The 23,745-nt window shown below is 36.3% G+C and overlaps 3 protein-coding genes and 1 long non-coding RNA gene across 5 annotated transcripts; 2 read left to right on the forward strand and 2 right to left on the reverse strand.

Annotated features, from left to right (window-relative positions):
* Positions 1–6,719: 6,719 nt before the first annotated feature.
* Positions 6,720–10,408, reverse strand: LOC133033150 (uncharacterized). Of its 2 annotated transcripts, none has more exons than XM_061107763.1 (2): positions 10,159–10,408; positions 6,720–9,012 (listed from the first exon to the last, which is right to left on the reverse strand). In XM_061107763.1, exon 2 carries the CDS (start codon positions 8,866–8,868, stop codon positions 7,108–7,110), a length of 1,761 nt encoding a protein of 586 aa, XP_060963746.1. In that variant the 5' UTR covers positions 8,869–9,012; positions 10,159–10,408; the 3' UTR covers positions 6,720–7,107. The 2 variants fall into 2 exon arrangements, with proteins under 2 accessions (XP_060963746.1, XP_060963747.1); XM_061107764.1 differs by having other exon boundaries at positions 6,720–8,920; positions 10,159–10,342.
* Positions 10,409–11,028: 620 nt separating this feature from the next.
* On the forward strand, positions 11,029–13,042 carry LOC133033204 (protein NRT1/ PTR FAMILY 5.10-like). The gene has a single exon (XM_061107861.1). The coding sequence runs from the start codon at positions 11,315–11,317 to the stop codon at positions 12,968–12,970; it is 1,656 nt and encodes a 551-aa protein (XP_060963844.1). The 5' UTR covers positions 11,029–11,314; the 3' UTR covers positions 12,971–13,042.
* Positions 13,043–19,405: 6,363 nt separating this feature from the next.
* On the forward strand, positions 19,406–20,317 carry LOC133033120 (uncharacterized). Its single transcript, XM_061107724.1, has 2 exons — positions 19,406–19,823; positions 19,905–20,317. The coding sequence occupies exons 1-2, from the start codon at positions 19,406–19,408 to the stop codon at positions 20,315–20,317; spliced, it is 831 nt and encodes a 276-aa protein (XP_060963707.1).
* A 1,664-nt stretch (positions 20,318–21,981) lies between these two features.
* LOC115702807 (uncharacterized) lies at positions 21,982–22,717 on the reverse strand. Its single transcript, XR_004008957.2, has 2 exons — positions 22,291–22,717; positions 21,982–22,199 (listed from the first exon to the last, which is right to left on the reverse strand). It is a non-coding gene; the product is annotated as an uncharacterized LOC115702807 (long non-coding RNA).
* Between the last annotated feature and the right edge of the window lie 1,028 nt (positions 22,718–23,745).

The raw sequence follows: 23,745 nt of genomic DNA on the forward strand, positions 1-23,745 counted from the left end.
ATATGTGAGCGATAGACTCAATAAGAAAAGAATTAACATATAACATATTACCGACTTGTATTTGGACGCCCATACACCTATCTACACGGCTTAATAGACAATCAAGAACGTTCTTAACAAAAGTATGACCTTTGTACCACATGCACTAAATACTCATCCCGTACTAGTGTTGGTTGGGCTAAACCGTACCCCGAGGACTACTGAGTGTTGTACCACATGCACTACGTTCTTATTTGTACTAGTGTTGTTAACACTGGATCGTACCCTTTGATCATACACTGTACCAATGCACTCCGTACTGCTACCGTACTCGTGTTGGTAGTATATGAATCACATAGCGTAGCATGCAATTTACATACATACACACATATACATATATGTTTTATACTAATCTTATCTTGTTTTTTAATTCATGTGTGCCCGTCAACCTGAATGGAAATTCACATGCTGAACGGAGGCCTAATGTCCCAATCACGTAAATCGGGTAAACAACTTACTAAACTTTTTTGAGGATCTAAACTCAAAACTAGAAGTTTCCCTATTGATAAATAGCAAAGCAATGCCCTATATATTGAGGAAACACGAAAAAAAAAACGACATTACGGGAAAAGTACAGGAGTCTCCAAATGGACTCAAAACGACCCCAAACTTCAAACTAAGCTCTAGATCACCTAAACATACACAATAAACCATTCATAAGCAACAGAACAAAAAATAACCTTAACATGCATATTTCACCATTGTTGAGCCAAGTTTGAGTTCTTGAACTCAAACTTGCTCAACTCAAGAATTAACCAACAAAATCAACTTAAACAAGTTTTAAACAACTTAAAATTAACCCAAAAATCAAACAAAAGCCCTAAGGGTTTGGAAAGAAGCTATAATCACAAAATTCATATTCTAACTAAAATAAAGCCTACAAAACTCAAGAAGAAAAGGGTTTAAGATTTTACTTTTGTTAAACCTTCAATTGGTACTCAAAACCTAGTTGAAATCTTGTAGAATCACCAAGAAAAAGAGGAATTTTAATCTTGTTTTGTTTGATTTTTAGAGAGACCTAGAGAGCGAAATTGAAGAGAGAGAACTAAAATGACTTTTTTATTTAGTTATACTTATCTCCAAATCTTGTTTTATTCACATATAATCAGTGTTGTCCTCAAAAGTGAGTGTTTTAATATTTATACTCGCAAGTGCACGAATCGTTTCGGAATATAGTGTTCATGTAAGTGCAAGGTCGAACCCATGGGAGTTGACTAACATCAAAAGAAACTATTTCAAACAAAATAAGAATAATCTAACCTAGCTCCAAATATTTGATGGGATTTTAGTTTTGCAAAATAAAATAAAAGACAAGTAACTAAAATACTTAAGATTAAAGATGAGTGAGTATGAAAATGATTTTCAAATAAGATGTGTAAAATAAGATTATTAAGATATTAGAATCCACAAAATGCAAGTTCAATAATATTTATAAGTATATTGATTCCCAAGTTTTAGATATAGTTGAAATAAATCTCACCATATTTTCCAAAATATATTTTTCATTTAAGTACAAGTTATTTTCAAAAAGGTAGGATTTTTCTTCACTTATAAAATGTATAATTTCTAAGCATTAAATGTGTTACAATTTAATGAAACTACACAAAATCAAAGAAACTATGTTTAGGCAAAATATAACACTTATAATCTAAGAATTAGATGTAAACAATTTAATGAAAGACATTTAATCAAAGAGTATTATATTTTTGCATAATGAAGAACTAAGTAGAAATATGCTTTAACAATCAAAAATACATGATATTGAAGATAAAAAAGACATATTTTTGATAGAAAAATCCATGAACTTTAAAGCACAAATGGGAAATCAACATACAAACATAAACACTATCTAGTTACATTTTGCTTCATCATCATCTTAATAATCTTGAAAAAAGATTAGAAGCTCATAACTAGATAAAAATTACAAAAGATAAACATACTTGACATGCTCTTCAAAGTGTAAAAATGGTAGAAAGAAAATGGTAAAAATGAAGAGTGTGGAATGGAGAAGTGTTTTGGGTTGAAGAGGTGTTTAGGAGGGTGAAGAGATGTGTTTTGAAATGGTCTTCCAACACCATATTTATAGGCAAAATTAGAGAATTAAATTAATCAAAATAAATAAATAAAATGATTAATTTAATTAGTGTTGGGAAGAGAATGGATAAATAGAGTATGTGTAAGAGTATTGGAAAAAATAAATGTTTGTTTGGATGGAAAAATAGTGAAAAGATAGGGTAAAAATAAATTAGGAATGTTTATTTATGTGTAATAACTTGGGAAGATAAAATAGGCATTTGTGTGTAAAATGTGGGAGAGAAAATAAGAATTTTGGCTTTTTTTTAATGGGGAATTTGGCTGAGAGAAAAGCCAATTAACAACAGTTTTTTTTCTTCTTTTTTTTTCTTCTGCAGGTGCCACATGGCGTGTTGCTGTTGGTGGGGCGCTGACGGGCTGGGGATCAGAGAGACGCGTGGCAGGCGCTGATTAGTGGGGCGCTGACGAGCTGGGTCCCACGCGGCTGGGAGTGAAAGGGGCTTCTGCTGCGCCCACTTGCTGCTGTCTGGGGTGTGCTACACGCACGCTTCTGGACCTTCGGATCAGGACGTGGACGGCTGCGATGGGAAGCTGACTTTGACCGCAAGTGGGCCTTGCAACAGGGCTGATCTGATTTTACTTGTAAAATTGTATTTTAACCCCAAATTCTTCACATGTTCTTCAATTTAATCCCTACTTTTTCCACCAAATACACCTAAAAATACATAAAATTAATTAGAAAACTAAAAATAAAATTAAAAATAAATACTACATAACATATTATAATAAAATAATTATAAAAACACACAAAAACATATAAAATTACAATAAAGCTAATAAATTCAAAAAATAATTAAAAACTTACTAAATTAATTAAAAACTTAAGAACTAAACCAATTTTTAGTAAAAAAAATGTGAAAAATAACTCTAATTTCTAGAGTTATCAATCAGCCCATAAATTAATCTTTAATTCCTAAAAATTCCACTAAATAATATAACCAATCTTTTAAGACTAATACCCAAAATGCTCTTTACTTCACACTTAAGTAACCTATAGGTATAGAGATAAAATGGTCCAAAACCATAACCCCACCTAATCTCGATATTTCAAGTATCACTATGATTGTCCCACTAGATAAAAGGTTGAAAACTAACCCATGGGACTCTAATGGCCATCCGTCACATTTTCCATCGTTACCGAACAAAAATAAAAGAAAAAAAATAATAAATTTCACATATGACATAAATAATACATTTAGAGTTCAATAAAATCTCAAAACTTGAGAAATTATAACTCTAATGCCCATTTTTTGAAAATGGGACCCACAACAAATATATTCATATATAATCATAAAATTAAGTATTAATTGCCCTACTAATCCATGTTTTAAGTATGCGGCATTACAACCTGAAACCATGCAAACAACTTATGCATGGTTTCGGAGTCGACATTGCTTCGTGGGGCAAGATAAAACAACCACTCACTGTCGGCACTACTCCAAGGTAGACCACCATCATGGCCATGTTCATAGTGTTGGATGTGAAATCTTCGTATAACGTGATGCTCGGAAGGCTATTCCTATATGACTTTCGAGCCATCTCATCAATCTACCATTTGTCCGTCAAGTTCCAAACGACAGCTGGTATCAGTTGTCTCCTTGGCAATGAAGGAACTTCCCGCGAGTGTTGTATTGCTTCGTTATCACTTGCCATAAAGAACTCCTCTGTTGCTACAACTTTAAAGGGGATGAACAAGACCTCCTTTGCTGTTACGACACCAAGGGGGACAAACAAGACCTCTCCTGCAAAAGCCTAAGAGACGACGGAGATCTCTAGAGTTCACACTACAGAGAAGAAGGAGGCAATACCTAAAGCCACTTGAAGGTGCTCCTAAGAGGGTAATGACATTGACTCCCGTTTTGGGAAATCAACTTGGGAGTTGGTCCGACTGAGGAACTCAAAGAACTTACCCTCAACACAGCGGGCCCAACAAAGGTTGTCAAGATTGGAACAAACCTGACGGAGGTCTTGAGCAGAGATGCTCATGGCTTGCCTCAGGATAAATCAAGACATTTTTGCTTGGCTGCATGAGGACATGATTGGGATCAACCCCCAGGTCATCTGTCATGACCTCAACATAGACAAAGTAAACTTCAGACATGTACAACATAAATGCAGGCTCCTTGACAAAGAGCGCTCCAAAGCTCTTAAGGAAAAAGTTGAAAAACTGAGGGAGAACAACTTCATTAGGGAAGCTTTCTACCCAGTTTGGATATCCAACCCTATTCTGGTCCCAAAGACAAATGGTAAGTGGAGGACTTGTGTCTACTTCACTGACCTAAACAAAGCATGCCCTAAAGTCTGTTTCCCTCTACCACTGATTGATGACATGATGGACGCAACACATTCATGGATGCCTATTCCAGCTACAGCCAAATCAGCATGCACGCACCAGTCGAAGAGCATACTATTTCCGAACTGACATCGAGCTTTATTGCAACAAAGTAATGCCCTTCGGACTTATGAATGCAAGTGCTACTTATCAAAAACTAGTTAATCGTATGTTCCACAACCAAATTAGGAACAATATAGAAGTTTATGTCGATGATATGCTGGTTAAGTCGAAGATATTTGAGGACCGCATCAAAGATCTAGAGGAATGCTTCAACATCTTGCAGGAATATCAAATGAAGCTTAACCCTCTATAGTGTGCCTTCAACGTCCAGTCAGGAAATTTTCTTAGGTTCATTGTCAACTCAAGAGGGATTGAAGCGAATCCATAAAAGATCAAGGCCTTGCAAGACATGAAGTCGTCGTTGTGGATAAAAGACGTGCAAAGCCTAACCGGACGAATTGTTGCACTTAGCACATTCGTCTCCAAGTCAACCGACAAGTGTGTTCCCTTCTTTAATTCACTCAAAGTAAGCAACAACGAGTTTGAATGGGCTGGTGAATGCAAGCAAGCCTTCCAAGCTCTCAAACATCATCTAGCCAGGCTTCCCATCCTATCCAAACCAATAGATGGTGAAGAACTATTCATCTACTTGGCCTTCACTGAGGATACAACACCTTGTCTACTACATCAGCAAGCGTCTCATTGGGGCCGAGTCAAGGTATCCCCCCATTAAAAAGCTGGCCTACTGCGTAGTCCTGGCCTCAAGAAAGCTAAGGCCTTACTTACAAGCTCATACAGTCAAGGTATTAACTGACCAACCACTTAAGCAAGTTCTGATGAAGCTAGAAGAATAGTTGACCTAGGTGAGTTTGAGATCACCTACCAACCTCGAACAACAATCAAAGGGCAGGCATTAGCAGAGACTTCATTGCTGAATGCACTAGCCTTGAAGAAGATGATCCTATGATCTGTGAAGATCAGGTCCACACGCCCGAGACTGTAGCTCAGAATGACACTGGATCTTCTTGGAAACTATATGTAGATGGATCCTCCAATGAGCACAGTTCTGGTGCTGGACTTATCTTAGTTACTTCAGGGGGATTCCAAACTCACAATGCATTGCAGTTTGAGTTCACTGCAACAGACAACGAAGCAGAGTATGAGCCACTCCTAGCGAGACTACAATTAGCATTAGCAATCAAAGTCGAGTCACTCAAGGTCTACAGTGATTCACATCTAGTTGTTAATCAAATTCTCAGCAAGTATCAAGCCCGAGGGTCAAGCATGATCGCATACTTAAGCAAAGCTAAATATCTATTAGCCCAGCTCAATCACTACTCCATCCAACAAGTGTCGCGTAAACAGAACGCCAACACAGACTCACTAGCTAAACTGGCTAGTACACAAATTCTGACACTCCCAGTGTAGTTCTTGTCGAATACTTCGCCAAACAGAGCATTTATGAAGACTCGGAGCCTATTCTGATGATCGACAACAGTCCATCATAGATGATCCCGACTGCACAATACTTAGAACAAGGTATTCTTTTAATTGACTGGAACGAAGCTAAGAGATTGATGAGAAATTTATTGTTGAGCTAATTTTCAGCATCAATATCAATAGTAGATAGTTTAACATTTTTCTTTTCTTTAAAAAAATTAAATACTTTATGATGCCAAAAATAAAATCGAAATAATAAAATAATAAAAAAAATCTTTGGATGTTAATCATAGTTACAAACAATGTACACTAACAAAAAAAAAAAATGATATCAGTGCTCTTTGATAGTATATATATTTTGAAAAGTAATAAGCGTTTGGTTGGAAAGAATGAAAACATAAGAATAGGAATAATATAAAATAAATTTTAAAATGCATTAAAAAAATTATTAAATTTTTTCTCATCATACAATGGAATGGTCTTTCATTCCATTTTAAAATGGAATAGTTATTCCACCAAAATGGTGGAAAGATCATTCCATTAGAATGACATTCTAATATTTTAATATGCAACTAAACAAAGGAATAGAATGAAAATTATTTCATTTCCATTTTATTTCATTTCATTACCTCCAATCAAACGCCACCTAAGAGTTGTTATTGGAACACTGCTCTTCATTGTTAATGGCAAAATGCTTCAAATCATTGAAAAAAGACAGAGAGAGAGAGAGACTACAATTTTGGAGTTGCGTGCTAGTGACTCTAATTATTTTTTCAGTTTCTAATGAAAAGAATGTAGAAGGAAGAGAAGATTTACATATGAGCAGACTTTGTTTTCTTTAATATACTTCCACATAAAAATATAAGATATACAGATATAAATATAACCAACAGGGACGCACAAATACAAATGCTGTCTGTTTGTGCTGAGAAAAATGGCAATTACTAAAGCTGTCCATCAAGCAACTAAATATTAGAGTCGGATTATGTATAGAGAGGAGTTCCGCAATTCCATTTCAGAATCTAGTCACCCTCTTAACATCTAAAACTCAATTAGAGTCAGATTTATCCAATCCAAGAAGATCTAATCACGCAGACATTTAAGATACACTACTGGGTATTTCCTACTTTACATAAACCAGACAAAGCAGCTTTGCTCTACTCTCTCTATAATATATATGGTACAAAATTATTAGACACCTAAAATTGTTCAATACTATTCATCACCTCTGCCTTGCAGGTTGTCTTGTAATGCCCCGTTTGGTTACACCGGCTACAATGTACTGTGTGTTTCTCACGGTTCAGTTCCTCTACACAAATCCTTTTCTTTTCAGGGCGCCCTGGTGGTCGACGGAACTTTGGTGGTCGTACAACTCGAGCATCATCATCATCTTCATCTGTAGCAGCCTCATCAGTCTTTCTCCATTTGAGTTTTGCAGGAATAGGGTATATTTCTTTAGCATAACTATCACGGTAACTAGCTGTTGTAAAGCACTTCTCTGTGAAGGTATATACATCTTTTCGAGATGAGATGATAGCTGCAACTGCGTGGGAACATGGTATGCCATGAAGCTGCCAATCACGGCAGGAGCAGCTATGTGTACCAATGTTCACAATGTCTGATCGCTCAGCTGAAATGACTTCAAATTCAACTTCATCAGATCGAAGAACTTGGTATGTTGATGCGCGGCTCATGGATTCAATCATTTGTTTTTCAGCAGATGGCGCAAGTACGGAAAGCCATGAATCACTCTTTACACGGCGTTCTTCAAACTCTGCCATTAATTTACTGTGGATCTGCTCAATCACCTGGACTACAGGCAATTCACGAGCTTCAAGTATCCATCTATTAAACTCCTCAATATTCGATGAGAGATGACCATAGCGTGTTCCTTCCGAATAGACCGATGCCCATTGAGAAGGATCAAATTGTTGTAGCCACTTTGCAGCTTCAGAAGAAGCCTCTTCGATTTCAGCCATTTTTTCTTTGAAACCACTAGTAGAGGTGGCATATGCAGCTTTCCACAAAAGATGGACCAGCCTTGAGTTCTTGAACTCTTTGCCAATGCTTTCACTCAAGTAGCGCAAACAATAGGCATGGAAAGATCTCGGGAAGTTCCTTCTTATTGCATCAACAGTGCCCTTCTGTCCATCGGATAAAAATGTAAGCTGCGGTAAATTCGGTGTGTTCATCTCAAGTGCCTTATGCAACTCTGATAAGAACCACGTCCAGCTCTCGTTATTTTCTTCATCAACAACACCAAATGCAAGTGGGTATAACCCTCCATCAGCATCGAAAGAAGTTGCCGAAAGCATGGTACCAAGATACTTGCTTTTAAGCTGGATTCCACCAAGTCCAATGACAGGCAAGCAACCATTCAGGAATCCACAAATGGACGCATAAAATGAAACAAAGAGCCGCTGGAAACGGTTATCCACACCAGTGGTAAAAACCTCTGCAACACTGCCAGGATTGGACTTCTTTATCTGCTCACAATAAGAAGGAAGCAGGCAATAACCTTCTTCAGAAGACCCATAAATTGCAGCAAGTCCCCGTTCCTTTGCACGCCAAGCTTGCTTGTATGGTATTGTGATTCCATACTGTTTTTGTATGTCATGCAAAATATCCTTTGGTTTATAATTAATGTCATCCCTTAAACGCTCCTCTATGAAACTCACGATCCAATCAACAGAAGCTTGATGGTGTCCATTGTGTGCATTTCTACCACAAGTATGCGTACCTTCTAGGCTTCTTATTGTAAAAGTCTGGGCATTTGAAAGCTTCACAGCACGAATTCGCCATGGGCATCCCTCTGTTGCGCATTTTGCAAAGTAACGAATCAAATCGCTTTTAATAATTCGAAGCTCAAAATGTTGTGCAATTGCAGCTTCTTTTATTGCATTCCTGAAGGCCTTAACATCGGAAAACTCTTGACCAACAACAAAAGTATGGTCTGCCATAAGGATTGAGAAACTCAACTCCCCAAATGCATTGATTTGCCTATTCCGATCTCTGTGAATCCAGGGAAGCAAATATAAAAACTACATCCTCCATAGTACGAACAAATATAATTGAAATGTACTCTGATCCCATCCTGAACCACTCTGCAGGAAGCCAAGGGACCACGTTCAATTTTAAGCAAACCATAAGGAAGGAATTGGGTTATCCAAAGAATGGAAAAAGCCCCATATAGGGATTAAGCATTGGTATCCTAGAGTTCTAAGAACTATTTAATTCTCTTACTTTCTCCATTAAATAATTAGTTACTTCTTAAATATATAAACTCAACTTTAGATTTAATAATCATGCAATATAGTTACAACTTTAGAAGTATATGTTCCCACTTGAGTTGGATCTTGGACCCAGATTCTATGTAGCTTACTGTTTGAAGATATTCTTTACACTACTAAATGGTTTATTTTCAAAATATGCATATAGCTTAAAAGGAAAAACGTTTTCCCGGTAAAAAATAAACCAATCACCTATAAGCACGAAACAAACTCATACATAATATTAATAAAGCATGTAATGGACTCAGAAGTATATTTCCAATAATCAACAACAAAGAACTTCATTCTTCACCCCAAAAAATAGTAAGAGGTCCTAAATAACATTCAGTTAACTATATTATGTGGGACTTTGTCATTTCAACACTAGTGTGCTGTAGTCAGATACACATAAGAAACTCAAAGAAGTTGTTTTCTGTCAGTGAAATGTATAAATTCTATACCTTTACTCAAAACCAGTATTGTGATACTGTCAAATTAATATTTTTCATTCAAGTTAACAATTTTTTATAAACAAACTGTAATTCAGTTTATTTTTAATTTATTTTTTAAATTGCGACGGATAAAATTTGCAAAACAACATATTATAAAATAATAATTAGAACCCAATCCAAAGAAAAAGATTAAAAATTAGCAAAAAAAAAAAAAATTATGTCTCCCAACAAAAAACCAACATAACCCAAATCTAGTTTGAACAGAACAACATGTGGTGGTCAGAAGCAAGTTCAGCTACAAATTAATTTTTTCCGTTGGAACATTATAACAAACAGATGGTGAACAATAGTCAATAATATCTAACGAAAACACACTAATTACACTGATTAACACGAATCAAAACAGAAATTAAGAGAGTTAAGCGTGATGAAATAAGTAAGAAGAAGACAAACAGATAAGAAAGTAAAGGTGTTTTAGATCTACAGAAACGTTATCAGGGAACCAAAGAGAGGGAGCTAAGATATAGACCTGATGGCAACGGAGAAGGACGAGGATGAATGTTGAGAGCAGAGGAGTGTTTTCAGAGTAGCCAAATAGACGGCTCCATCGATACTTCTCACTTCTCACAGAGTTTTCTGAGATAAACGACAAACTTTCCTCAAAATTCTATTTGTTTTCAGAGAGAGAACAAAAGAAAATCTATTTTAAAATTGTGCCAAACTTCCAAAAACTATTTTCGATATATTTTTTTGAAAAAAAAAAAGAAAAGAAAGTTCAGTGTTTACCTTCAGAAAAAAAAAATGAAGAAACATGTTCTTTAAAGAAAAAAAAAATTGGAAAAACACTATTTTTGTCGTGGACATCTCCGTGCACGACATGTCGTTTCATTCCTTCTAAAGTTTTATGTCGTTTAATTAGGAAAATAAATACTATCAAATACAAGCCTTCTTAGGATTTTTTCGGACATGATTTCCAACGGTGTTTGGATCTGTTTGGACAAATTTGTTTTGTTTTCGAGAAAAGTAGATATTAAAATCATAGAAGCTCCCATTAAAAAAAAACCATGGAAGCTCAAATGCCTCTAAAAGAGGTTTTTTTTTAAAAAAAAAAAGAAAAAAAATGCCTCTAAAAGTAATTAAGATTTCTTTTGTGATAAAAGATTATTTTTTATGAAAAACTATAAATATGGCTATAATTTCTTTTTTGAAATGGGATAAATGGTTACAGTTTCAAACTAAAGAAGGGACTTTTGATAAGATAAAATGAAAAAGTAAGATCTTTTTTGTTTTAAAAAAAAACATTTAGTGATACGTAACTAAAAAATCACTCATTAATAAAAAAAATCCAGAATTAATTAACACAACATAATAATTAAATCATATGATCTTACAATAATAGCAAACAAAAATGGGGACAAATTTAAAAAATTTGGATTTCACATTCACTCATGCTTAATAACGTGATCAACTAAGCATATATATAAATGTGTAAACTGTGAATGCCTTGTTGTAATATTTAGCTGCTTCTTCTATAAATTAATATATATTTTAGCTTTGCAGAACAAAGAAATCATATGAAAATGACACGTACAAAACATTCACCTCATCATTCTAACGTACGTGTACCGAAACAATGAATAAACTTACAAACAATATAGTTGAGAGTTGAGTGTGTGAAACTGATAATGGCCGAAGATACCGAAACTCCGATGCTACTAGTCAGAGCTGTCGAAGGTGCCATTGATTACAAAGGCCACCAGGCTTCAAGATCCAACACGGGCCGTTGGAGATCAGCTTCTTTCATCATAGGTGCTGAGATTGCAGAGAGGTTCGCTTACTATGGGATCAGTTCAAATCTTGTCACCTATCTCACTGGGTCTCTCGCCCAGTCAACGGCGGCTGCGGCGACCAACGTCAATACATGGTGCGCTACGGCGTTGTTACTACCACTTTTTGGAGCTTGGGTGGCTGATTCTTTTCTAGGCCGGTACTCTACCATCGTCATGGCTTCTCTGCTCTACATTTTGGGACTTGGGTTGTTGACGTTTTCGGCTCTTCTGCCTTCTTTAATGGATGGTTTTGATCCTCAAACCAGCGCGGTTACTAAGGCGCTGTTCTTTTTTTCTTTGTATCTTGTTGCAGTTGCCGAAGGTGGGCACAAGCCATGCACGCAGGCTTTTGGAGCTGACCAGTTTGATGGTCAAGATCCAGAGGAATCCAAATCCAAAAGCTCGTTCTTTAATTGGTGGTACTTTGGTGTATCAGCAGGTGCTACAGCAACGGTAATGATCTTAAGCTACATTCAAGATAATCTGAGTTGGGCTCTTGGATTTGGGATTCCTTGCATAGTCATGATCATTGCCTTGGTTGTTTTCTTGGCTGGAACTAAAACTTATAGGTACAGCATTGGAAAGAATGAGAAGGGTCCTTTTGTGAGGATAAGTAGTGTATTTGTCGCAGCATTTAGGAATAGGCAAAAGACTTGTCCTTTGGATTGTCATGGCTTCTTGTCTAAACAAAGCTATGAACAATTTAAGTTTCTTAATAAGGCTATGGTGGGACCAAATGGTCATGATTGTGTTTGTAGCATACCTGAGATTGAAGAAACAAAGGCTGTACTTAGGCTTGTTCCCATATGGTCTACATGCTTGGTATATGGTATTGTGTGTGCACAAATCTCAACTTTGTATATATTACAAGGAGCCACCATGGACAGAACAATTGTGTCAAGCTTCAAAATCCCACCTGCTTCACTTCAGTGCTTCATGTTCATTTCGATTATAGTCATTCTTCCTGTGTATGACCGCATTTTTGTTCCCATTGCAAGGTCATTAACCACAAATCCATCTGGAATTACAATGCTACAAAGAATTGGAACTGGGATTCTCTTATCTGCTATATCAACTATAGTAGCAGCTTTAGTTGAGATGAAAAGGCTCACTGTTGCTAAAGAGTCTGAGCTGGTGGACAAGCCAAGTGTAACGGTTCCAATGAGCGTGTGGTGGTTGGTACCACAGTATCTGATATTTGGATTAGCTGATGTTTTCACTTTGGTTGGTCTGCAAGAGTTTTTTTATGACCAAGTACCACTAGAATTGAGAAGTATAGGACTTGCGCTTTACCTTAGTGTAACTGGTATTGGGCACTTCTTTAGTGGCATTCTTATCTCTGTTATTGACAATGCAACTAGTAGAGATGAAAGAGATAGCTGGTTTTCGAATAACTTAAACCGGGCTCATCTTGATTACTTTTACTGGTTAATTTCTGGAGTAAGCCTAATAGGATTTGTTACCTTCTTGCATTTTGCAAAATCCTACATTTACAGTAGAAATGTAGTCTAAGCTTAAGAGGAATCTCCCTGGTAAAGTGTACATACATAATGGATTTCCCATTTAATATTTGAATAAATTATGTGATTGAAACAAACTAGTTTCTATTGCCTAAAAAGAACTATGCGAATTACAAACATTATTTATGTTTTCGTATCATTTTTATTACTATTGTTGGGTCCCCCTTTATTGGTGGGCTGGACCAATAAGGACTTAAGGCCCATTTTATTTGATTCAATTAAAAGAAAAAAAAAAAAGAGGCAGCAAGCACAAGAGTGCTTCGTGAGCAGCAAGGCAGGAAAGAGAAAAAAAAGAAAAAGAGAGGGAAAGAAGAGAAAGAAAGCTAGAGAGAGAAAGGAGTTTTGACATTTTGCATTGAAGATCAAGTGGTGTATTCTCATTCATTTTAGCTTAAATTTTGGGTGGTGAATCCTTGCAAGACGCTCTACTCATCTACCGGTTCCGATTTGGCGACTGTCCTCTCTAAGGTGCTCTTCTACAATACCCACTTGGTGAGACCCAAACTTTTTCTATTTGTGTATCCATCTTTTGAGATGATGATGAAAGTTGTATTGATCCAAGATTGTTTAATCTTGATGTTGTTGTGAGCCTCTAGTTTACTATAGAAGAACTTTGTAATCCCATTATTAAACTTTGGTGATAGTGGATGATTTGAGCGGACTACGGTCCCGTGGTTTTTCCCGCATTGGGTTTCCACGTAAAAATCTTGGTGTCTCACTTTTACTCTTGATTTGTGTATTTTATATTGCTTGTGGTGCTTTGGTTGATATTTAATAATTGCTTATTGTGGTGTTTGATAAGTATCCCATTTTTGACATACAAAGAGGGAAAATATTGTGGTTAATTGCAATAGGTTTTCCCAACAACTATGTTATATTGTTGCTGGTGGAGCTCATTGGTAAGTTGGCCCGATTAGAGGGGAGAACATTTTTTTTTATTATTATGGGGGCAGCAAGCACAAGGAGTGCTTCGTGAGCAGCAAGAAAGAAAAAGAGAAAAAAAAAAAAGAAAAAGAGAGGGAAAGAAGAGAAAGAAAGCTAGAGAGAGAAAGGAGTTTTGACATTTTGCATTGAAGATCAAGTGGTGTATTCTCATTCATTTTAGCTTAAATTTTGGGTGGTGAATCCTTGCAAGACGCTCTACTCATCTACCGGTTCCGATTTGGCGACTGTCCTCTCTAAGGTGCTCTTCTACAATACCCACTTGGTGAGACCCAAACTTTTTCTATTTGTGTATCCATCTTTTGAGATGATGATGAAAGTTGTATTGATCCAAGATTGTTTAATCTTGATGTTGTTGTGAGCCTCTAGTTTACTATAGAAGAACTTTGTAATCCCATTATTAAACTTTGGTGATAGTGGATGATTTGAGCGGACTACGGTCCCGTGGTTTTTCCCGCATTGGGTTTCCACGTAAAAATCTTGGTGTCTCACTTTTACTCTTGATTTGTGTATTTTATATTGCTTGTGGTGCTTTGGTTGATATTTAATAATTGCTTATTGTGGTGTTTGATAAGTATCCCATTTTTGACATACAAAGAGGGAAAATATTGTGGTTAATTGCAATAGGTTTTCCCAACAACTATGTTATATTGTTGCTGGTGGAGCTCATTGGTAAGTTGGCCCGATTAGAGGGGAGAACATTTTTTTTTATTATTATGGTTGATTATAGGGAAAATGATACATGCTTGATCCTACAAGTTACCCTAATTTGATAGTAAAATATTATCAATTAAGTCTTCCTTCTTACTGAGCGATTCTTGGCCGACCATGATGCTGTCCCTAGTCTGGCCGGCCCACTGGTCTGTCATTTGATTCTTGTTTGAGTATAGGGGTTTTCGCCTGCTAAGATGCTGACTTGACCTTCCTTTTAGGGAGCTACACTACGACGTGGCATAGGTTCTGTCCACGTAAGCATGTCACGTCATGAGGACAGAAAATGGGATAACAAGTTTCATCAACATCATATTAAAAAAAAAATAATGCAAAAACTTATAATTTGAAAATGATACAAACTTTAAAAATCAGTTTCATTACCATTAAAAGAAACTAATAATTTTATTAAAAGAAACAAAAAAAAAGAAGTTTCATCATCAAGATAATGAAAAAAAAAAAAATTATAATCTAAAAACGATACTAACTTTAAAAACTATTTTCATCAATATTAAAAGAAACTAATTATTTCATTAAAAGAGGCAAAAAAAAAAAAAACAGTTTCATCAACAGCATAATGAAATATATACAATGCCTAATAACCAAACTTTAAAAATAATACTAATTTTAAAATTCAGTTTCGAACATATAAATTTTATATCAATACTTAATAACCAAACTTCTAAATTCATTCTCTATTTTAGTTAATTTTTTATTTGCTTGCTCAAAAATTAAAATTGATTTAAGCATATAATATGAAGCAAAAATAACAAAGAGAATCAAAAAAAAAAAAAAATTAAAGAGACAAAAACACAATAAAAACTATAAAATAATAACAAAAAAAAGAGGGAAAGAAATTATATATAAAAAACAACAAAAATGGAGGTGAGCTGCTAATATTACACACTCTAATAATCAAATAATACCCCAAACAACCACAAAATTTAATAAACATATTAGATTAGAAGGGAAAGATAGAGAAATAAATAGGGATTATTTCACAAAAACATAAAAACAACAAAAAAAATTACAAAAATACGGTTTTTCGGAATTTTAAACATTTTTACGATTTTTTTGATTTTATTCACAGAAAATACGGTCTTTTTATGTTGTAATCTTGTTAATTTGTTGTTGATTTTTTGTTACGTGTATGTTATTTTTTGCTACTATTTTGATGTTATTTACATGTTACTTTTACGTAATTTTCTTGTTGATTATATGTTGTTTTCGTGTTATTTTTTAGAAAACCGTAAAAATGTAAAAAATATTCTTTGAACGTAAAAATGTAAATATTTTCCAAAAAATTGTGCATTATGTAATTATTCCAAATAAATACCCTAAAATGTAAATGGAAAATACACTAACAGAAAAAGACAAAACCAAATGGGCAGGAAAAAATAAGAGGTTTTTATACCACATACTGAAATTTCTATTTTTTTTTTCTTTTTCTACTGTGGGGTGGAATTTTTTTCAAAAATATTGTGTATGTTTTATATTGTGTACTGTGTTAAGTTTTCACGATTGTTCCATAGTTGTTTTTTAGTTATTCCACTGTTATTTTAAGTGTTATGTTTTGTTGTTTTATGGTTATTTTATAAAAAAACAGTATTATTATAAAAAATTTCGTGTGACAGTAAAATTATAAACTTTTACTTAAAATTCAGTATTTTTGTAAAAAATTTTAAAAAAATATTAAATATAAGTTTGGATATTAGATTTACAAAAATACAGCATATCAAATACTATAAAAAATTTTAAATATGAAAACATACTATAAAAAAGTGACAAATTTATAAATACGTAACTTTTTTTATCAACTCTCATATTTGATGTAATTTTTACTAATTTTAAATGGAGCTTAATTTTTGTGATTGGTCTTAGTTTTAAATAATGTTCTTAAACACTGTTACTGTTGTAACAGGTGTGGTTTGAGGGTGTTCATTCACCACATACCTAACAATTAATAATACTACTATCATAAAATTGTTTTGTGGTAGTATAACCCCTTAAACGTGTTAGTTTGATTAGTTATTTTTGTATATCATCTCATGATAGGTCGAAAGACTTGTGTGGCTGCAAGTTTTTGACGAGGAGAGCTCTATTTCTATGAAAACAACCACAAAAAGGATAATGTTGACCAATTAAAAAGTAGGTTAATTACATGTGGATTTGTTTCACACACCAAAAGAAAAAGAAGATAAAAAAAAAGTGAACAACACCAATGTAAAACGCATTTTGTTTGACATTACTCTAAGAAGAAGTCTTTGTCATAAAAGGTTAGTAATGTCTCCACTTTGGTATTGGTAGAATATTGCAGTTACTTCCACAAGTTTGACTATGATTTTCAGTGATTTAAATAATATAGTTACTCCATAATACAATGTTACACATTTCACTACATTTTTTTCTTGAAGGCCTTTGAATTTTGTGTTTTGCTAAAATTATTAATTACTCTGTTAAATTATAAATTAATTTATATTTTTTTAAAATAATTTAAATTATATAGTTTGTTTTAGGGATTGACCGCTTACTTTGAAAGGGAAATTTGACAATATATGCTTAAAAATAAAGAGTACACTAAAACTATGCTAGCATTCTTTATATTATGAAAACTATACTTAAAACATTTATACCTTACAATTTTACCCCTAAAACAAATAAAATCATAACACTTTCTCTCTCTCCATCTCTCGGATTTCTCTCTCTCTCTCTCTCTCTCTCTCTCTCTCTCTCTCTCTCTCTCTCTCTCTCTCTCTCTCTCTCTCTCTCTACAATACACACATTGCCACCACCGGAGCTAGTGTTCGGCCGACTTACTCAAAGGGAACTTGAAACCCAACCAAAGCTCTAAGAAAGTCATTCCTTTAAACAATAATGGGTATGTAATTTCTTTAGTAATTATTGTTTGATTTAGATGTATTTATGTTGAAAGTAATAGATCTACACATATCCGTGGTTTTTATGTACCCTTTTGACACCCTTTGTCAATGAAACACGAAATGCAGCAAGTCTGCGAGTTTACTGGTTTTTTTGCAATTTTAGCGATATGTTTCGACATGTTAGCGACATTTAGCGATCACTGGCTGGCTAGAGGTTAGGGATGACTTTTAGCGACATATGTCGACATGTCGCGACACACGTCGCGACACATAGAATTATTGTGTTATATTGTGGATATATTTAGTTTTCTCGACAAGTTCGCGACGTTTATCGACATACTTTTTTTGTGATTGGTTCGCGATAAGTAGCGATAGGTTAGCGATATCTTGCGACATATTGGTTTGTTATAATTTGTGGTCATTTTGGTTTGCAGATTCGAATGTGTTTGTAGTTGTACTATATGATGGGGCTTGGGCAGTTGAAGGTTTCAACTGGATTTTCAATAATCCCAAAAGTAAGATGTTAATGTTTGAGGTTGACACTACTTTAGAAAAGATGAATGATATTTTGTATGAAGAATTGGATATAGACCCTATTGTGTATGAACTGAAAATAGAGGTGTGTTATATGTACATGAAAGGCAATATGATACCGCCGAAGTTTTAGTGAAAGATAGTCAAGTAAGATTGTTCTTAAGAATGAAGGCAAAAATGAGTGTGGAGAACTTGCCGCCACCGTTTGTGACTAAGGTTAAAAGGCATGCGCTTTTGGGGCCTACTCCGCCAATCGTCCTCCCAAGAAGTGTTGTTGGGAGTTTTGTCCTTAAACGTATCCAGTAGTAGGGATGAATGAGCAGCCCCTACTAATATAGAGGAGGATAATAGGGTTGACTATGGATTTGACCAGTTCAATGAGTTTGATGGTGCATTTTACAACAATGATCCTATAGTAGATTTGAACGAGGATGGTGATGCGGAGTTGGAAGTTCATGAACCTATAGAAGTACCTTCTTTAAGGTTAGAACTACCTCCACCATCTCCACCACGTCCAAGGGAGCAAAGGAAAGACCAAGAAAGAAGAACCCCTCGGAGTGAAAATCACGAAACACTGTGCACCCGCAGAAATGCGCCTGTGTCCTCCTCGTAGTACCGTACCATCCGATTTTGAAGTTTGTACAAAATTCAAACCTATTGTGTGGACAAGGGAAGACATAGAGGAAAATAATGTTTATACAACTTCTTTTACCGGTACACATTCGGGGAAATATATGTTGGCAAGCTGTATACAAATAAGACTGAATTGAAAAATGTGGTTGGAAGGTTTGCATTGAAAATGAATTTTGAGTTCATGGTGAAGAAGTTTGGGACCGATGTTTTTTATGCAACTTGCAGGGGTTCAGATTGCAAATGGAGAGTGAGGGGGAGGAAGAGGGCACGTTGTGACATGTTTGAGGTTACTGTATTCCACAACGAACACACATGTAGCCTGGATTCTAGACATGCTGATAACCGTCAAGCAAAGACCGTGGGTTGTTGGCCACCTCATTAAGAACAAGTTCAAATCGATGGAACTAAGTACAAAGCTAAAGACATACAAAGGGATATGTTTCGGGAGTATGGGATCAAGATGAGCTATGAGAAGGCTTGGAGGTGCCGAGAGAAGGGACTTTTGTATTCTAGGGGTACGCCGCCCAGCGCCTTATAGTCGGTTACACAGTTACTTTTACGTGCCGGGAACGTAAGAATCCAGTACGATTACGGACATTATCACAGAGGATAACGGGTTCAAGTAATCTTGTTTCGGTCACCGGGCCGCTTGTAGGAGGGGATTTAAGTTTTGTCGTCCCGTGATTAGTATCGACGGCACGTTCTTGAAGACAAGGTTTGGGGGCACAATGCTAGTTGCTGTAGCGTACGATGCAAATAACCAACTGTTTCCGATTGCCTTTGCAATTGTTGACAGCGAGAATCATGACTCTTGGAAGTATTTCTTGCAAAAGTTAAAGGAAGCGATTGGGGAGGTTGAAAACTTAGTGTTTGTATCGGATAGGCATCAAAGCATTGAACATGCTGTCGAGGTTATTTTCCCCGAAGCATGCCATTGTGCATGCTACAAACATATTTCTATGAATGTCACCCACAAGTTCAAGACTGATGTGTGTAACACGCAAATATGGTTGGCCGCTTACGCATGGTCGAAGAGGGAATGTGATAGACATTTGCAGGTGCTCCGACAGATGGATCCTCCCATCGCTGCTTATGTTGACAATATAGGATTAGAAAAATGGGCTCGTCCTTATTGTCTAGGAGACAGTACAACATCATGACAAACAACGCCGAGAAAGCCTTAACAACGTGATCGAAGAATTCCGGCATATCCAATAACTACTCTAGTTGAGTTCATAAGGTTCACACTACAAAATTGGTTTGCTAACCGTCTTGAGAAGGCAAGTAAGTGTGTTACCCCTTTGGCAACTCATTTTGAGGAAGATTTGATAAAGCAACACGAGGATGGTAGACGTAGAAGTGTCCTACGTAACGGTGCACAATTGTTTAATGTTGGAAGAGGTGCAGACGGTTCTGACTTTGAAAAAGGCGGAGATGTGAACTTAGTTGAGAGAACATGCACTTGCGGCATGTTCCAATTGTTGAAAATTCCTTGTCCCCATGCATGTGCCGCAGCGCTTACTCGTAATGTCGGTGTGTACGCTCCGTCATCTCCCTATTACACAAAGGAGACGTGGAAGAATACTTACGATGCAACAATTAATGTTGTGGGCGAGGAGGATGAATGGGTGCTTCCGTAACACATGCGTAACATGAGAATCGGTGTACCAGTGGAGAAGAAACCTGTAGGTCGTCCAAGAAAGAGCAATGCAGGAAGACTACGGACTAACCGATTTCCATCGAACGGTACCAAAGTCAAGGAACCACGCAAATGTTCAAACTGTGGCGCATTGGGACACAACAAAGCTACTTGCAAGGCCGGGGTTTGAGCAAGATTTTCGTTTTTAAATTGCATGCATTATTATTATTATGGTTTATGACATGTTACTTGTATTTTTTTATGTATGACTATGTTTTATGGATATTATTTTCTCGTGTACGTGGTCGTTTACTCGCACTATCTCGGTATTTTTGATTATAATTGTGCATTTCACGACATTTTGCGATATGTAGCGACACTTTCACGACATGTTTGGAAATTTATTTTATTTTGGACAAGGTCCTGAAAATGCGACTTTCCACGACTACACTAGCGACATGTCGCGATATAGGAAGAACTTTTTTCAATTATGAAAAAATTTAAAAACTGCGACTTTCCACGATTACACTAGCGACATGGTGCGATGTAGGAAGAACTTTTATCAATTCTGGAAAAAATTAAAAAATAGCGACGTTTCACGATTAAGTTAGCGACATATAGCGACATTAATGCAACTTTTATTTATTCAGTGAAAAGTCGATATTTAGCGACGTTTAACGATTACATTTGCGACTCAAAAGCGACATGTAGGAAGAACTTTTATCAATTCTGGAAAAAATTAAAAAATAGCGACGTTTCACGATTAAGTTAGCGACATATAGCGACATTAATGTAACTTTTATTTATTCAGTGAAAAGTCGATATTTAGCGACGTTTAACGATTACATTTGCGACTCAAAGCGAAGTGTAGCCTTGCAATATTTGCATAGAGATCCAGGCTTCACCTGTTTACCATTTAAATAACCTAACTTGCAGCGACGGCAGCCTTCGGGGAAGCCTGGTGGTGGAGCCGGCCATACACCTGTTTTGTTAAATTTTTTTTCAAGTTTTAGAAACCTCCACTCGTTCATAAGCCGTTCATTTTCAAAACGTTTCATGTCGTCAAGCACTTTTTGGATTTGAGGCGTAATTTCCCCACAATCAGGCTCCTGCTTGATCTCTTCAGAGTAAGAATCGGATATTTGCCCTTGTTCCTTCTAGTAGACATTGCTAAGAGAATTATCTTAAGAGGAAAAAAATTAAGAAAATATGTGTAACTTATGAGATAGACAATTGGCTTTTATAGAGAAAACTAGTAGTTGGGAAGGTGGGATAATAAATGTAAAAATTGAATTTCACAATTGTACACATGTTTGTCATGCAAAAAGCAATCTGGGAAATTTTCGCGACATGTCGCGACACATAGCGACATGTTAGCGACATAATCAAGTAGTTGGTTAGGCGGGATAATAAAGTTCACATTAATTACCATTTAATGTGGAAACGTCTTTTGTACCGACGTTTCGCGACATTCTTGCGACATGTTAACGACATCAACTGAAGAGTCAAAACATGATTGTACTATCGACATATTAACGACATGTTCGCGGTGCTTTAGCGATATGAAACCAAACACTCTAAACTTAAAATTTTCGACATTTAACGACATGTTAACGATTTTGTAGCGACATGTAAGTAAAAGTTTTTAAATTGAACACTTTTCCATATATAAAAACTGTACAGTACTAAAAACAACTATCGTCTATAATACAAAAAATTTACAACCCTTTTAAATTATATTTTACCAAGTTAAGTTCTGATAAAACAAGTCTACACACCACCGATCTCTGAACATTCTCATGCTATCGTCTGTAATGTTGTCCAAGGACCGATTCAGCATGAGGTGTTCGATGTACTCAAGTGCATACACCCCGCAATCACCACTGAAAAATTAACAACAAACACATTTAGAGACTGAACTGCATATAAAGAGTAATGGCAAATGAAATAATAATATACTATATTAACAAATACCTTGTTTTACTTTGGGGAACCACCTCACTTGGCATGCGTCTAGCATGCATTGCTTTGAGTTGGCTACTGTCCCCTAAGTCCACATTCAGAATGTTGTTGTTGACTTGATCATAATAGCCAGTAGACCTCAGCAGATGTGGAAACAACTCGGTCAAGGTAGCATGATGGCATCAAACTGTGCTTCGGTGGTGCATGATAAATCATTATCGTACACCCGAATCTGCCACATATCAATATCTACCTCAACAGCAACCCAATGTTGTTGATGATCGAAGTACAGGACGAAGTATATGAAGTTCAAATCCTTCCAACATGGCATGTAACGGCTCTCCATACCCAGATAGTACTGGTTCACCGCATCTGGCCATTCGAACGTACTTCTGTCACCAGTGTGGCAGCTCCAAATGCCTATGAGGAATTGTGGAAGTGTTGTGTCCAGAATCACACCCGCCGAGGTACAACTCTGGAAAATGATGGTGTCTCCTCCTCATCAAGTGTGATATGGCATCTATGTGCTGCATAAAAAAAAGAGAAGATTAAGTAATGTCGTAAATAAAGTCGCGAAATGTCGCGAAGATTGTCGTTAAATAAATTTGCCTGATGTCGCGACAATGTCGTGACAATGTCGCGACATGTCGTTAAACAGAACGTGGAAAAAACGCGACCATGTCGCGAGAATGTCGTGACAATGTCGCGACATGTCGACAAATAACACAGAAAGAAAAAAACTTCTGTGTCAGCAACAATGTCGCGAAAATGTCGCTACATTGTCGCTAACACATCGACAATACAATAAAATGTTGCAAAAAAAATGAAAAATACTAATTAATGATTAAATACTTACCCCATCGTGAAGCCACTCGACCTAAGAAACGAATCGTGAAGAACTTCACATCGCCAACACCGTGTGCACATTCCTAGGTCGAGCATTGGGAATGTCTCCAATCAACCACCTCTTGAACGTACGAAGCAATCTACGGTCCGCCGGTCTCTCCGGTCTACGTTCTCTCGGAAGAACTCGCCTCTTTTTCTTTTCCGCAGTGTAGTCGTTCAAGTACGTTGGCGGCTTCCTCTTCCTCACAAATGGCACATTTTCTGGGGGTGCAGGTAGAAGTAGGACTTCGTCCTGTGATTGTGTATCCCCAATGGTCGTGATGATTGCGTCCAATGGAGTTGACGGTGCCTCGTTATCATCTGCTTCCCAATCTTCTGGGAAGACATCTTCGTTATCACTCGCCTGTTGTTCCTCATTTTGCGGTGCGAGTGTGGGCTGCAGTGTGGGCGCTCCTTTTACCATAGCCATCAACTCGTCCATCTTAGCCAGTAGAGTCTCCTTCAGATCTTTCTGACTCTCTGTGAAGGACCGCCTCATACTGAGATGGCTATTTACTAACCCCGTCTGTGCCAACATGACGGCTTCTTGCTGGGACTCAAGCTTCTCTAGCCGGGCCTCAA

The sequence above is a fragment of the Cannabis sativa genome, unplaced genomic scaffold (genome assembly GCF_029168945.1).
Source record: "Cannabis sativa cultivar Pink pepper isolate KNU-18-1 unplaced genomic scaffold, ASM2916894v1 Contig3, whole genome shotgun sequence".
Taxonomy (NCBI): Eukaryota; Viridiplantae; Streptophyta; class Magnoliopsida; order Rosales; family Cannabaceae; genus Cannabis; species Cannabis sativa.

Bases quoted from the DNA above. Each gene is read 5' to 3' on its own strand.
- LOC133033150 (XM_061107763.1), bottom strand. From the start codon at position 8,868: ATGGCAGACCATACTTTTGTTGTTGGTCAAGAGTTTTCCGATGTTAAG.
- LOC133033204 (XM_061107861.1), top strand. From the start codon at position 11,315: ATGGCCGAAGATACCGAAACTCCGATGCTACTAGTCAGAGCTGTCGAA.
- LOC133033120 (XM_061107724.1), top strand. From the start codon at position 19,406: ATGCTAGTTGCTGTAGCGTACGATGCAAATAACCAACTGTTTCCGATT. The intron at 19,824-19,904 runs GTACAACATCAT...TAACTACTCTAG, and splicing joins TCCTTATTGTCTAGGAGACA to TTGAGTTCATAAGGTTCACA.